Source organism: Pagrus pagrus (assembly GCF_965226575.1).
Source record: "Pagrus pagrus genome assembly, chromosome: 4".
Classification (NCBI taxonomy): Eukaryota; Metazoa; Chordata; class Actinopteri; order Spariformes; family Sparidae; genus Pagrus; species Pagrus pagrus.
Window position 1 is genome coordinate 10,620,357 of NC_140188.1, and position 16,513 is coordinate 10,636,869.

Genomic DNA, 16,513 nt, shown 5'->3' on the forward strand with positions numbered 1-16,513 from the left:
TGTATATAATATTATTAGCATGTTTATAATCAGATAAAAATACTTGTCTTGTATATAAAATAGCTAGTGAAAGTATGAAGGACAATGAAAATACATCAACATCGAGTTATAGACAATAATAGTCAAATCTACACCTGTACTGCAATTAAAAACCAGCTCATGGTTATGCAAAAAGAGCTCCTTCTGTTTTTTAAATAGTCGGGAAAAACATTTACAAACCTTATTAAAATGCTGTTTTAGCTATGAGATTAAGTTTGATGTGTTCCTCCTGCACATGAACTGAATGTTGTGAACCGAGAAGTCTTTCAGGATTTATGTATTCACCGAGCGAGTTAATAATAGTGGCCATCTTCCTTTCCCTTTTTTTTTTTTTTTTTTTTTTTAGGTTTTATCAGATATAATGAGTCGCTCTCCTGTATAATTTTCTCATCCGGTTTAGGCGTGGAGCTGAGTGTTGTTTTGTCTTTAGGTGGTACATTATTACCTACAAATGATAACCATCAGAGCCTCCCTTTGGGGAAAAACGAACAAGCTTCTAATTATATTAACGCCAATGTTGACCTGAAGACAATGCCTTTCTCCGTTGCATTTAGACTCGTGTAATCTTGCAGTTGCCAGCAAAATGTGACCTTAGGTATTCACACATCAAAACTGCCTCCACATCATGCGTCACTTGTCCTGCAGCCCGCAGCTGTTGTGGCATATTCTTTAGACGGTGAGCCTCCTCTGCCTTGTTTATCACCTTGCGGTTTACCCTTGCTGTCATTTCATACACAAACCCAGTGGAGCAACTTCTCGCTGCTATTTTATAATGTAACGTATTCTCTCATAAGTCAACTTTAATGAAGTGTTGTGCTTTTTATGTTTGTCTACCAGAATGAGCAATATTTAATGCGTTGGCCCTGTTGTCTTTTTGTTGTGTGGAACTGACACCTTTGTGAGATTTAATACACCTTATGCAAATCAGTAAATGTGGGTGTTGTAATTCCGATGATTAATCGTCCACATCTTCACCGCAGCACTATGTTTCTTCTCTCTGCAGAATGATCCCGTCTACCAGCAAGAACTTCTTAATCAATGATCTGGCCGCAGGCCGGGAGTATGACCTTTGTGTGCTGGCGGTTTACGACGACGGCATCACATCATTAACGGCCACACGTGTTGTCGGCTGTGTGCAGTTCCACACGGCCAGCGAGGTCAGCCAGTGCCGCTTCATGCACAGCCAGTTCCTGGGAGGCACTATGATCATCATTATTGGTGGTATAATTGTTGCTTCAGTGCTGGTTTTCATTATCATCCTGATGATCCGGTACAAGGCCTACAGCAGCCCAGAGGACAGCAAGACCAAGGTCAGCTCCAGCATGCACTCTCAGACCAATGGCAGCCAGCAGCGTCTCCAGCGCTCCGCCTCCAAGCAGCCGTCCGACGAGGGACAGCGTGAGGCTCAGGCTCCTAAAGAGTGCATGGCACTGGTGCTGAGGGTGGACAACGAGAAGAAGGACGATCCAGCATCCACCACCGCAATCCTGGAGGTGGAGCTGCCTCCTCTGAGTGCAGACAAGATGAAGAGGAGGACCAGCCTGGATGCACAGCGCTCTGGCCCACCATCTGAGGACACGCAGACGGACAGTAGCTTGACGGGCTCCACCATGTCCCTGTGTCTCATAGGCCCCAACGCTGGCACCAAGGAGGCTCCCAGGCTCAAGGACAAGAAAAGTGCCCTGGCCAACATGGGATTGCTCCCTAATGAGCTGGCACGAACTAGGCACAGATTCTCTTTTGACGGAGGGGATTACTCCATTTTTCAGAGCCACAGTTACCCGCGCAGAGCGAGGACGAGGTGGCACAAGTCCACCAACCAGCTCAACATGGAGTCCTCGCCACTCGCCAACAGGAGAGTTACGTTCAGCAGCACTGAGTGGATGCTTGAGAGCACAGTCTGAGGAAGGGGGGAAAAAAAAAAACCGGCTCAGCCACACACAAACATACACATGTAAAAACACAAATATGTCTACATGCCATATGACACACTCTTTCTCTTGCGCACAGCAAATGATAAACACAAGCACATTTACTTACTCATGCAAACTTTCTGTGAGTTGCTGGAGAAGAACACAGTCTCCGATCATCCTGCCTCCGCGTCATACTCCCAGAGAGGTTTGTCGGCCATGTCCTTTCTTTATGCAGCAGTGCCTTATTCTGAAAAATGTACGAATGGAGGATGCTGCTCACTGTAGTCATAAACCTTCCTCTCTATCATTGCCTCTCACCTTGAGAACGGGAGGCACCTCTTTGGATTTTTAATTTTCCTCCTGTTTTTTTCTGTGACATGCCAAGGGGGAGTGTGGCGTTTGGATGTGACTGTTTTAATTGTTTAAAAAAGAAAAACCTAAAAAAAAAAAACCAAAAAAAAAATAAACTTCATCATTAACTGTAAAGTGAAACAGCCAGGTATCCTGTTATGTCAATCATGTTTTTGGGTTCTTTAAAAAAAAAAAAAAAAAAAACTTTTGCACAGAAGACACGAGATACAAGGACAAGTATCACCACCAGTCTATACAATAATAATAATGAAAAAGAAGAACAGGATTTTACACACGCCGATTTCTAATGTTAGCATAGAGAGGATGGACCTGGAAACCAAGCGCGGATTCCTCTTTGACGGTCGGACTGTATTATGTTAAATAGGTATTGTTCCAGATGTGACTGTATATTAATCGGTACTGTATCTGGCTGGTCTAGATAAAAAGACAACAAACAAAAAAGACATATATAAGTATATTAAAAACATTGGTGTATGTGTACTAACTATGTAAGTAAGTAAGTCATATGTCACATGACTTTTTACAAAGCATTTGGGTGTTGGCTGCAAGTTTTTACATTAAAAACCTGTGTCATCACACCTCTCCCTATTTAGTATGTCAAAGTTTGGACCATTTATCCCCTCACGAAGGGTATTAAATTTTTTGTGTGGGTTAACTGTATCCGTTTTCTTCTTCTTGTGCTTCTTTAGGAGCAGCCCTATGCATCCACTGCAGGGAGGGACACACAAATTGGAGATGATAAATATTTGATTCCTGAGTGCTATTTATAAGGCTTCTGTGAAAGCGGCATGACGGAAGGCGCGCAGAGCGGAGTGGGGGTGTGGGACGGCGAGGGACGCGATAACTGGACATGATGCTGAATTCAAATGCAGCCAGCTGTTACTAACAAGGGTGTAAGATCTGAGGCTCCCACTAGGGGGAGACAAGGCGTTTTAAAGTTCACAATGAGGATGTTTAATGACCTTTTATTAGCAGAGAGCCTGTGTAGCATCCTGCTTTTAAGGTGCAGCTTCTTCCCAAGAACACTTAAACTATACTTACTGAGCTCTTATAAGCGTCTCTGTATGCAGGTAGTTTATAAATGATTTACAACACATTGTAATGTAGTTGTAAACAGAGATGAGGACATTTTTTAAGTGTTCATTAATGTGTTTGCCCACATTTATAATGTATACCTAACTGAATGATTAATAACTCAATATTACAGAGCTGTAATCATATTTAATGATATATTATTACAAACAGTGGAAGAAGCACTCAGATCTTGTACTTAAGAAGAAGTAGCCAAACCACAGTGTAAAAATACTGCACTTAAATATTTACTTGAGTAAAAATACAGAAGTATTCGCATCAAAATACACTTAAAGTGCCAAAAGTAAAAGTACTCATTATATAGAATGACATATTTCAGGATAATGTACATTATATTACTGGATTATGAGTAGGAGTTACAATATTTGCCTCTGAATTGTAGTGGAGCAGAAGTATAAAGTAGCAGAAAATTGTTCACGAGCCGCTACAACAAGCCTTTTTCTCCACATTCCCGTCTCCCTCTCTGTCTGTTTCGGTCTCATTATGTCTTTTACGCTGTTTCGTCTCGCTACGTCTCCTGTGCGTGATATGCACTGACAGGCTGAAATCAGTCTTGTGATGTTGGAGGGCGGAGTGCAATGACGTCAAATAAAAATAATCAATAATTCGCCTCAGATGCAATAAAAGTAAAGTAACGAGCCTGTTTTTAAATGTTATGATAATAAATTACAGATATTTGTGTTAAAAATAGAGGAAGTGAAAGTTAAGAGTTGTCAGAAAAATGTATATTTAAGTAAAGTACAGAAACCTGAAAAACCTACTTAAGTACAGCCACAAGGTATTTGTACTTTGTTACTTCTCACCTCTGATTACAACTGTGTTATATCATGTTGTAAATCATTCATTAAACTTTATACACTAGTTACAGATGCTTCATAGAAAGGACACTTAAAAAATACACTCAAAAATATAGATAAATCTGCTTACAACTACATTATAATGTGTTATACACCATTGTTTGTTCATAAATGCTGCACACACAGGGTGACAAACAGGCATGACGTTGGGAGAAGATATGATCAGGGTGGATGAGGGATATTTGTTTGCTGCTCCAGAAACCACCCTCTCGCTCTGATTACAGCTACTTAGGACATGCTGAGATGAAACGAAGCTGCGTGGACAGCAGAGAGATAAAACACGGGGCTGAGAGAGATAAGTCACACTGGATGTTTCCAATCCTCTCGAATCTCCTATTTGCATCCTCAGTGGCGGAGAGGATTCAGTCTAAGAAGGGGGTCATCCTGTCCTTTTCCCTCATCACACTCAACCAGATCCCAGCCAAAAAACATTCACAGTTTTATTCCACCGCCTGAATTATTGTCTCCGAACAAGAACTTAGAGTTTAAATGCTCAGCTGTCAATCTGTGGCGCACACATTTTTTAACCCGTGTCCACGCTCTCATTAAAAACTGATGGTTTCCAGTCTGGAAATGTGCTGCTGACCAGAAGAAGTTTTTTGTCAGCTCCTGTCTGTAACCATTATTCAACACAAAATCTGCTTAGGCAGGAGGAGGATGAGAATTGGCCGGGGCAGCCAAACTAGCAAACACTCAGAGTCGAGCAAAGTGTGTTGTGTCTCATCAGCAGTTCTGAGTGACTTCAAAAAAAAAAAAAAAAAGTGCCTTGACTTGGTAAGGGGGAGTTTTTCCTCTGAAGATCCCATTACTGTATGTTTAATGCATAGTAATGTGTCTTTGAAAAGTCCAATTTGAACACGCTTCAGTAAGTATAAGCTTCAAAGTCTTATCCATGCCGACCATGCTGTCTGCTCGACAAAATTACAAACCTTATTCCAGCTGCGGTGCAACTCAGACGCTGATGCACAATTTGTATTAGTCTGCTCTGTGATTGGTCGATCTTATCTCACTTTAAATATGATACCTGCGGCAAAGAAAAAAACCTGCAAACGGACTCCAACCTGCACTTATTCAGTCCCAAATGCATACGGCCTAGTGCAACATCCAGATCGCAGGAGCTGCAAGTTTTTGATAAAGGTAGAATGTGTCACAACATACCATTACAAATGAAGCTTTGTGGTGCTGCAGAGATGCGCTGGCCTACAAATCGTAGCCTCCAGACGTAAATGAATATGCTTGTTTGGTACAGAGCCAAGCAAAAATCACCATGTATTTATGTAAAATGGCCATTACCTCCACCATGGGAGGTTGTTTTCACCCGTGTCAGTTATTTGGTTTGTTGGTTTGTCAGCAGAATTTCACAAAAACTACTGAACAGATTTCCATGAAACTTGGAACGGACCCCATTAACTTTTGGTGCGGATCAGGATAAAGGGACGGATCCAGGAAGTTTGTCTTTAACGATGCAAGATCGTGTCGTGTTCAACATTTTCATTCATTTCTCAGAGCATGATGCATGGATCATGAAGAAAATCAGGCGTATTTAGGTGGCCGGAATCTATGAGGGAAAAGGAACGGGGTCTGTTGGGCCTTGGTGGAGGTATACACTCTACTGAGTGCCATTCATGACTCATAACCCAATATCTGTCATAATAATCACAATCGCACTTTTTGCATATCATTCATGGATGATAATAATAATAATAATGTTTATCATGTTACCCGTATTATTTTAGTGTGTTAGTAAGCTAACATTTGTTAATTAGCACTAAACGCAAGTTATCTGGCCCTTGCGATGAGTTACATTTCATCATTTAAAACCGTGAGCCCAGAAAAGTAAAAATCAGCCATGCAGCTATCCTGCCATGCTGCCATGCTGGCTGCAGGATGGCAATGTCAGCCTGTTGGTTGTTGTACCAGTTTGGTCCAGACTGAAATATTTCAACAGCTATTGGATAAACTGCCATGAAACATGGTGCAGAAATCCATAGAGCCCAGATGATCTCAGTGACTTTGGTTATCCTCTGACATTTCCTCTAGCGCTATCATGAGGTCATAACTGTAATTAGTCCAGTCCTTTGGTTTATGACCAAATACCTGCAGAAACAGTCCCATCAGCCTCAGCACATTGTGTTTAGTGATAATCCACACAATGCTAACATGCTTAACATTATACCCGTTAAACATTGTCATTTTAGCATTAAATCAATGTTGGTCTGAACCACAGCCTTGAAATTCAATGGCAATCCATCCAATGTTGGTTGAGACATTTTAGACAAAACCTCATGCCAACCCCATGTTGGCGAATCGGGGATAGAGGAAAAGTCAGAGGACTAACAAAGTCATCAAGACAAACTTTTGTGCCTGTACATCACGTAGATGTGGATTTTTCAGCCTGGACCAAACTGATCACTCTAGCATGACTACAAAGAGTTGTTAATTGTGGAAACAACATCATTACTTCTGCCATCTAAAGCATTTGTAGAGTCGTGGCCTGTTTTAAGGAGTGGATTTCTGAAAAGCTACAGTATGAGGCGCACGTATATTGTTCATTATTTATGATGTAGCAAGAACAAAAATGCTACTAATAATTAATTCATGAAAAAGTTGTCATAACTAGATATGTCTAGCTATAAAATTCATTTCTGTGATTTTGCCCTCTTGCCAAATGCTTATTAACCTTGACAATATGTCTTTAAAACCTCCGTCAATACAGATTTGACCAGCCGAATTTAGTTTGCTTTTTTCCATTTCCAAGATTCGGGCAGTTGCAGCCAAGCTCAACACAGCCCACTCTCTGCTGCTTAGAGAGAACACTTAGCCTATTGACACAGACTCAGCAAAGTGCTTCAGGCTTTTTTCTCAGCACACACACACACACACACACACTTTCAAAATGGTTTACCAACACTTCCTTCAGCATCAGATTATCTAAAAATACGCGCTCGGAGTGGCTCGGGCCCGCTTGTTACCAGGTTTATTTACATTACGGCTGTTAAATACAGACATAGTCTGACAAGTTTGATAGGATTGAAGTGACCGGCGGCTCAGAACATGATGTTAAGATGCTTTGAATAGGGCTGTTTACAAGAATATAGTGTTAAATTTTTATGTTCAGGGCTGTTTTTGATGTTGCAGAATCTTTTTCTGAGGCATTAAATCCACCCAAAGTACTACATTACCTCAGCAATAAGAACTTACGGGGGATGGAAACCTGCTGAACCACTCAGTGACTGCTCTGCTAGTCAAATAGCACTTCAGCAAATCACTAAAGTAATTCACTTTGATCACGAGTGGCTGCTTATGAAGGTGTATCTCTTGCATCATAATAAGACTGCATGTTCTATCTGGTACAGAACTGCAGCGAGGGGCTCTTCTTTACAAATCCATAAAAATCACAAGAGCTCGAATCAGAAATGTAATTTTACTTATAGTGGAGGTTCTCTCCAGGTATTAAAGTATAAATTATTGCCTCGCTTATCTAGATTTACACTGCCACCTCATTACATTGCTCTATCTGGCTCCAGACACATGTGAATGTTATCTCAGCAGAGGGGAGGAAACTGTGCTTCCCACATTTATAGTACAGTATGTTAAAGGGATCGGATGAAAATGCGAGGAAATGCGACATGTAATAAAACATAAATAACTACTTCTGCTAAAAGATAAGGCTGGTGATATTCAATATTTTTTGTTTACAAGTCACCCAGTGCAATAGTGTTACTTATTGATGTGTCTATGGCACAGAGTAATGAGGAACTGTATGAAAACTATATTTAGAGTTGCAACGATTAATTAAATAAAATAATTAACAATTATTTTGATAATCGATAAATCAGTTTGATACATTTTTGAAGAAGTCCAAACTCTGTGATTTCCAGCTTCTTGAATGTGAATATTTTCTGGTTTCTTTACTCCTCTGACAGTGAACTGAATATCTCTAAGTGGTGGGCAGAACAAGACATTCGAGGACGTCATCTTGGGCTTTGGGAAACACTGATCGACATTCTTGTAGCCAGAACAACTGATCGATTAATCAAGAAAATAAGGAACAGATTAATCATCAATGAAAATCATCATTAGTTGCAGCCTTGATACCTTTCACTTTGATCGAAGCTGCTGAAACCGTTTAAATTATATAAGCTTTAAGTCGACATGATTTGTTTGAACGTCTACCCCAATTTAAACTTTAATTTCTTAATGGAACTTTTAATGTGCACCATTAATAAAACCCTAACTGAGAGGTAGAACTGTTGAGGAAGAAGAAGAAGAACTGCACCTTTATGAACCATGGCACAAGGGAAGTCTAATTTATGTAACTGAACTACATTGAAAAGACTGAAATAAAACAATTTATCCCCTGGCAGGCTTTATCCAAGTTAATGTATAATCAGTGTGGAGAGCATCAGAACTTGATGACTTTTCCCAGATGTAATGGTTGTAGTTGGTCCAAAGTGGACTTCTTTAGCAGCTTTTGTTTATTTATTATCTGCTTTAGCTTTTCCAACTTTTTGTACAGATACAATAATGACAGTGGTCCAAAATAATTTGAAATTGCATATTTTTTTTAACTGATAAATATTTTTTCTTTAGGGAGGACCCTGAACCCTCTGCCAAATATGTGCCCCCAAGTCTTCAACAAACCTAGGGAAAACACTATAATGTTGATAATGTGCACGGCATGTTAGCATGCTAACATTTGCTAATCAGCAGTAAACACAAAGTCCAGTTGATGCTGGTGCAAATGTCATTAGTTTTGCAGATATTTGGTCATAAACCCAAGTATCCATAAACCTCTGGAAAACGCTGCCTTGCTCTGCCAAAAGTCAAACTTTCAGCAAGAGAATAATAAAAGATGATAATAATGATCTCCTCTTCCCCACAATCATCTTCGTCTACTCCCTAAGCTATACCAGACTCTGGCCACACAGATAATACTTGTTAGTCAGATAGCTTCATTGTTGGTTTTGGTCTTTCAATAGGATTTTTTGACAATAACAAACATTCAGAATATCACCAGCCTTAAAAAAAAAAAAGAAAAAAAAAAAGCATACTCCACTATTTTTAAATAACAAAAATATTTTTAAAATCAGCAAAATAGAAGTTTATTTTCGACCTATGACAACGTGCTGCATACAAATATTAAAATGTACAAAACTAAAAAAACATGAATAAAATCAAATGCAAATTCTTAAAATCACATCATAACTTGTGATGGAAGTTGCATAATGTCTCCTTAAATAAAATGTACTCCAAAAAAAAAAACTGTGGTCAATTCAGGACAGCTCTTCTTGTGAGGCAGACGGTCTGAGTCAATGATTCAAATCAATGAGCCTGCAGCCGACACAATCCTTCATGAAGCAGCCGGTGGATACCCCAGCATCCCTCTTCAAGCTGTCTGTACTGCTGTGCAGCATCCTTCAAACCTCTGCAGAGGTGGGTGAGGTATTGCTGCACAGAACGCCCACAGAGAGGATCGACGGCGCAGGTTTGTTGGTGTCGAACAAAGTACACTACAGAACGGCGCTGCAGAGAAAAGCCCTCTATGAAGTTGAGGCCAACACAGGAATGAGCTGTGGTCGTTTCCTGAGCTGTGGGGCTGATCGTGTCTGTTCATCTCAGTCTCCTGAACTGTCATGGGAGCTCTCCTCACCCGCTGCTTTCCAGTTTTTCCTCCTCTTCTTTTTTGAGTTTGGCCCTGAGTCTGAGTCTTTGTGGGAGTCCTGCTTTCGCCTTTTACGACTGTGAGTCCGTCTGTCCCTCTCATACTCATCATTACTGTCCCCTGAGCTGCTGTCCTCCTCTCTCCCTCTGGTTTTGGCAGTTTTCTTGTTTTTATGTCGACCTTTAGTCCTCTTCCTTCTCTGCTTGTCTTTAGTATTACTGCTGTCATCGCTGCTGCTCGTGGACTCTGCTCTCTTACGCTTTTCTCCCTCATCTTTCTTCTTCTTTTTCTTTTTCTTCTTTTTGGAGGATTTTTTGGACTTTGGCTTTTTCACTTTGTGGCGCCCGATATTCTTTGCGTCACTGCTTTTTTCACTGAGGAAAGAACAAATTGTACAAATTAAATGAATCAATCACATCAACATCAGTTCACCCATCATAAGGGGAACTATTCGGCTAGTGAGCGGAAGTTGCACTCTGGAGAAGTCTGAAAAAAAACCCTTCCTGATGCAAGTGTTCACACAAACAAGATGTTTGTAATTATGAAATTGTCTGTGTGAGGAATAAAATAATGTATTACTGTATATTGAAATAAAATTTGGGTTTAATTTCATGGAACCATGAGAATTGGCTGATGTGAGGCGTCCATGTTTGTTTTGTTTCCAGGTACTTCTGAAGTCAGAAACTTGGCATGAACGTTGCATCATAAAATATGCTATCAAGTTGCATTATGGGAGCTGTAGGATTTTTTGGAGATGGACCCTAGGGACCAGAAGTCAGGAATTGTCAACCCCTGCATCGTCCTTCTCTCACATGATCCTCAATGTTAGGTCCAGTGCTAAATCTCTGGAGTGCCCCTTTAAAATCTGAGTGGCATATGTAGGTTTAATCGCCTGCATATTTAATGTGGTTTTGCTTACCTGTCACTTCCAAACTCCTCCGGATAAAGCTCCTTGAAGCCACTATGTCCCCACCTGTGATGTAAACACGTAAGGTGAGGATGTGAATTTGACCTTCTGGACTAACTCTCCAACATTTACATTACAGTGTGGATAAATGTGCTCTGTCCATGATAAATAAATAGATTTACAAATAAAGAAATCAATTCTTTCTCACTTTTACCTTTCAGAAATGATCTACAGTAGTGCAAAGAGCTAAAACATATTTAGATGAAGATTTTCCTCATGTACTGTACCTGTCAGGATCATTGGACTCAAATTCGTACAGTTTGCGAGTCCAGCATCGAGCGTCTCTGTCATCATGTTCTGAGACTCTGCTTTTACTCAGGTCCCTGGGTTGATCCGACACTCTGTCACAGTGCATTTGGCTCCTGGAAGACAACGGCAGCATACAGCAACAGCTTACTAATCCAAGAACTACATTATAAAACACAGTCCTGAATTCGCTTTTTCGCTGTTGTTTTCAGGTGGTTCAAATCAAATACTGTTCCTACCTGACACTGTCTTTATCTGAAAATGGTTTGTGTTGGGACATTTGGACCTCCATGCCTCGCATTTTCCACATCTCCATCTCCTCCTGGATCTGCAGTGGGTCAACTTAAAAACATTAAAGAATGCCAAGACACGGGTACATTTTGAAGACTTTTCTTTGACTTCAACAAAAGCATTCAAGTGTACAGGATTCAAATATTTACATTGGTTATATTCATTTCTCAAGACTTGTGGGTGAAGAAAAAAACACCTGCAAATTACAGATATCACTAACCTACATTTGTATCTTAGTCAAATGAGATTACTTTTAATCAAGTTTATCAGGAAAAAAAGCTTTATCTATGTGCAGCTCAAAAACACAAATCATTTCTTGTGAGAGTTATCTTCTGGGCAGAAAATCGTCATGTATTTTAATAACTAACCATTTATTTTTTGAGGAATAAATGCAAAACAACACGATTTCCATCGTTTAAAATGTGAAGATTTGCTGAATTTCTTTGTCTCGTTCATTTTACATTCACGTCTGTCATTTTATGGAGCAATCAATGTGAGCAAACACTTAGCAGATTACTCAAAAATGAAAATAATAGTTAGCTGCAGCTGTAAGAATGATTTTAAGTGTCAGTAAGCTTCAGACAATGTGAGTGGTTGTGCTTACTGTAGGTTTTTCCTGTCTATGGTGGAACAAGATGTTTCCCTCCATGGACTACAGTCAGTTGCCAGTTCATTTGATTTAGTTTGCCTCTTTTGTATCAGTGAGGGTAGTAAAAGTACAAGAAACATCAAAAGCTTCCAAAATGACAGTCACGATAAAAACTGGACAATGAAAGCATCATGAAGGCAGCATTTATTAACATGAGGCTGCATTGGTAGCTAAAGCGTGTGTTTCTCACTTGCCACGCAAACGCACCTTGTTGTGGGCATCTGTGTGGCGGATTACATTCCTCAACAGTGTCTTCCCCAAAGGCTGCTTCGACATGATGACACCTGACATGAGATAAATGTCAGTCGCCAGATAAAACTGATGATCTGTTAATACACCTAAAGATAAGAGTGCAAATACACTATGGCGTTAGCTGTGATTACTATTACATGAACGCTCAACATCATCTGTTAGCCTAGCTTGCTAGCTAGCATCGTTAGATATCCGGACACAAGAATTGAATTCAAGCAGTAACAACGAGCTGTTTCAAAACTATTCCTTACTGGTTGTTGAAATAAGACAAGCCTGCTGTTAAAACTAGTGTTAGACCTTCACCATCATTTCGTTCGTGTGTACAAACTGTACCTTTCCAGAACGAGTAGCATTCAAGAAGGACAAACACACGGCTTACAGCCTCTACCGCTACTTCCGCTTTACTGACGCGGTGACGTCATTGAAGGTTGAAAAAACTGAACTGTGATTGGTCCAACGGTCCGTCAATCATCGTGGTTGAAGGCGTGAACCTCTCCAGCTGGTGGATATTCAACACTGCAAATTTAACTACAAAATGAGCCTTCTGGTACTTTTGTTTTTTGAGATATGAAGAAACAAAACGATAATTAATATCTTATTGATATAACAGAAGCTTTTTTGGCACCTTTTAATTTAAATAACACTTGATATCAAACTGCTTTTGCAAATACTTCTTAAGATCTTTAATACAAAATAAAAGATAATGTTATTTTAAATAACTACCAAAAATGTACAGTAAAATATCAGCTATATTCGAATCAAATGGCTCACAATGATGTGAAATGGAAGCTAGTGGTGATGGTCCCACTGAGAGTCAACACTAGCTCATTGTTTTGGTTAGCTGGACCAACAGACAAAGACAATAAACCAGTGACTGAAGAAGAAAGTCAAATATTTGGCAAGCAAAAAACACCCAGATCCTTGTTCTGAAGTTGGCAGACTTAACCAAGACACACCAAACTACAACCGGTGGCCATAAACGAACAAAAGAACAAGAGACTCCAGGGGGGATGTAGCTTCATTTCTACTCGATGTGTAAGTACACAATTGTTTGCTAGAAAGTTAACAACCTGTGTTAATTTTTTTAAGTAGCAACATCACAGCGAAGAAAAATGTTTTTCTCAGGTCAACGTAAAAGTAGGAAGAATGTATTAAAATAAAAATATAGCCTACTAAAAGTGAAATAAGCTTACTGTTTTTGCAGAACAGCCAATTTCAGAATAATGTATTTATTATAAAGTATTACTAGATGAAGATTATGGATGCATTAATATGAAGGCTGCTTATTTAATCTTTTTATACAGCCTACATTTTAGCCTATATGTAGTACCTAACCCTAACGCTACAAAAAGTCTTATTTATATCACAATTTATTTGTTGATTATATTTTGTAATATTAAAGTGACTTCAAGGAATTTTTAAGTGTTTATCAAAGAGGTTCGTGATTCCTCTCATGATTATAAATTACCTGTAACAGCAAACAAGACCATTAGCGAAAAGATTTTTATATTGTTATTATTAATGCCTGTGCTCAGGTGCAATCACGTATATCACATATAAAATCCAATATAGATACATTACTTCTTTGCGATCCATGCTACGGTCTGCACTGGAATAAGCTCCATGAGAACAAAATGTTTCCTCGTCAGTTACATAAGATAGATGCAGCCCTTAATGAGTTGTTTGAAGTCTCATGTTATATCTGGAAGAGGTGTTGCCCCCTAAATCAAAAATATATACAAATGCAATTAAATGCAAGAAACAGCACGATTAAAAATGTACGTTTACAAAAACATGCTGTATTTTCTGCCCGTTTGCTGTGTCTCTGCTTTGTGTAAAGCTTGTCTAGACACGTTGTGGCATGATTTATATCTGACCCACATAAAAACAAGTTACAGTTGCACTTATGTAAAGTCTTCAGAGGGGTGCACAAGTTCATACGTACAGTCGCTGCAAAGTCAGCTGTGCAGGTTGTGATGATCCACAGTACTTTTCAAACAACGTAAGACTGTTCTGGCGATATATCCAAATACATGTTGAAAGATGGATCACTTTGTAATAACTAATTAGGCTTCAACCTATTTATGATACCCTGGTGGTTATGTAAGATAATATTTTAAAGGCGCACTAAGATAAAGAGTACGGGAAGCCTAATTAAAAGACTTGGTTACATGTATGAAGCTGCTCCAGACTGATTCCCACTGGAAGAGCACTGTCATCTGCTCAAACCCTCATCCTACTTTGTGTATGTATGTTAGACCTAATTTTAGATCATTTCCTTCCAGCTTTATGCATGTCCCGTGTAGCAGATGTAGCATGTTTGAAATAGAGTCGTGAGCTACATCCTCACAAACTCCACTTTGAAGCTACATCTCAGTGTAAGTAGGTTAGAAACATTTCACCAGACTGAGCTGCTGGGGCTTTAATGCCACACTGACAAAACCAGGCATGTTGGACTCTGCTGGGTTTAGTTTGTTTTTCATCATCATGTATCACTTTTTCTGAGGATGATTGATGCTTACTCTTCATATTCTGACAGCCGTCACTGTGGAAGATTTTTGACACAAATCATAGACAGCTGATAAACAAGCTCTGGAGAAATGTCTTCATTTTTAGAGGAGAAATCCTTTTTGAAGTTATTCTGTCTAAAAAAAGATCTTTAGTTGAAACTTCAGTAAACCTTTTAGTCTTTGTTGGTTCACACACGTCTGGCCTGATTTGAAGCAGCGCTGTCAGAGTAGTTTAGTTTACAACATTAGAGGCTTTGAGTGCTGAGTTGTTGAAAACCATAGTCAACAACAAGTGTGACATTTCTTGTTTATGAAAGCTGCAGAAGAGTCCTTTTATCAGTACTGTACATAAGTACATTGTTCAAGTACTAAAATAACCAGAGGCAATCCAGGCACTCCAAAAGTAAGGAAATGTATCAAATGAGAAATGAACTATTAAAAAGCCTTTATTATAGTGGCTAAATCATTAAAAAGCCAGTCATCAATGATTTAGCCACTATAATAAAGGCTTTTTAATAGTTCATTCCATGTTTGATACATTTTTTATTTCATTTTTGGAGTGCCTGGATTGCCTCTGGTTTTTGAAGTACTCTTTACCCGCTTCCCAAGAGCACCCAACACAGTTTTTATCTACATTGTGTTACACGGAGCAACCAGTCTCCTTTTTCCACAGTTTTCAGGTACTTTACGTGAGTTATTCCATTTAAAACAATTAAGTACTTTTACACTGCATGTTACTGTTAATACTGTGCTTATGTATACTGTATATATATTATCATAATATTTATTTAAAGTATGATTGATGGTAATACCCAACAGGCAATAGAGTTGTTTGTTCTGCCCTTGTAACCAGCTGCAGCATAAAAATGCTACTTAGATTTTAATGCATAAGAGAAGAATATGAGAATGTAACACGGACAGGCGTACTTTTCTGCATTTACAGTACTTAAAGCTCCTGTTTGAACAACATAGTAATGCTGATGCTTTGGGATTGTAGGTCGGGTCGGCTGCCATCCCAAGAGTTGGGAATGAGACTCAAATATCAACTCTCTTACAAATCGGAGCTTTAAAAAAGTGCAGCACTTTGTTTTGTAATGAAGTATTTTCATGATGTTCTGTCGTTAATTTTGCTGAAGTATAAGATCTGAATATATTTTCAATCGTCGTGTAACTACCTTTTTTCAATCACATTTGTTTTTTGTCTATTAGTAGGCAATTACTACAGATAATGATAATAATAAAAACTGTGTTTACCGTTATTGTACTGTAAAAGTTTCATAGAGGTGAGACAGGGTATTTCACAATGGCAGTTACTTAATGCACAAATATCTCATTTATACTGACAGAGACTTTCAATCAGCTTTCTCGCTCTCCTGAGTTACCGCCCAAACAATAAACCCAAACAGCCACTGACTTCTTCACTAAATTCTGTTTGACAACAAACGTGGATGGGATTCTCAAGGACGAAATCTTAACAGCCTGTCTCGCTTCATGAATATCTGTTTGAAGGTCACTGAAATAAAAAAGATGGTGACTCTTGTTTCATCGCAGGCACAATAATAATTTCCAGCCGGACTCCATGGTGACCATGCAAACAATCTGTTCTGTCTTAGAGACCCATTTGATTTACAAATTGGCCGACTGCATGCTGTCCCTGTGG

At 39.2% G+C, this 16,513-nt stretch overlaps 2 protein-coding genes across 6 annotated transcripts in view; one reads left to right on the top strand and one right to left on the bottom strand.

Moving 5' to 3' along the window:
* The window catches only part of lrfn1 (leucine rich repeat and fibronectin type III domain containing 1), a 125,299-nt gene extending 122,315 nt beyond the window's left edge, over positions 1–2,984 (top strand). For all 3 annotated transcript variants that reach the window (XM_084351776.1, XM_084351778.1, XM_084351777.1), the window contains one exon: positions 1,043–2,984. In XM_084351776.1, coding sequence (XP_084207902.1) covers positions 1,043–1,943 — 901 coding nt within the window. In that variant the 3' untranslated portion in view covers positions 1,944–2,984. The remainder of the gene's footprint in view (positions 1–1,042) is intronic.
* A 6,369-nt stretch (positions 2,985–9,353) lies between these two features.
* On the bottom strand, positions 9,354–12,732 carry nkapd1 (NKAP domain containing 1). Of its 3 annotated transcripts, none has more exons than XM_084350181.1 (6): positions 12,677–12,732; positions 12,299–12,375; positions 11,391–11,479; positions 11,133–11,267; positions 10,858–10,911; positions 9,354–10,312 (listed from the first exon to the last, which is right to left on the bottom strand). In XM_084350181.1, the coding sequence occupies exons 2-6, from the start codon at positions 12,365–12,367 to the stop codon at positions 9,892–9,894; spliced, it is 768 nt and encodes a 255-aa protein (XP_084206307.1). In that variant the 5' UTR covers positions 12,368–12,375; positions 12,677–12,732; the 3' UTR covers positions 9,354–9,891. The 3 variants fall into 3 exon arrangements, with proteins under 3 accessions (XP_084206307.1, XP_084206308.1, XP_084206309.1); XM_084350182.1 differs by having other exon boundaries at positions 12,595–12,677; XM_084350183.1 differs by lacking the exon at positions 12,677–12,732 and adding an exon at positions 12,047–12,132 and having other exon boundaries at positions 12,299–12,374.
* Between the last annotated feature and the right edge of the window lie 3,781 nt (positions 12,733–16,513).

What these genes read in the sequence shown, in the direction of transcription:
- nkapd1 (XM_084350181.1), bottom strand. Translation starts at nt 12,367, where the DNA reads ATGTCGAAGCAGCCTTTGGGGAAGACACTGTTGAGGAATGTAATCCGC. An exon ending in TCAGATAAAGACAGTGTCAG is followed by an intron (nt 11,268 to 11,390) that starts GTAGGAACAGTA and finishes GTTGTCTTCCAG; the next exon opens with GAGCCAAATGCACTGTGACA. An exon ending in GAGGAGTTTGGAAGTGACAG is followed by an intron (nt 10,313 to 10,857) that starts GTAAGCAAAACC and finishes TTCTTTCCTCAG; the next exon opens with TGAAAAAAGCAGTGACGCAA.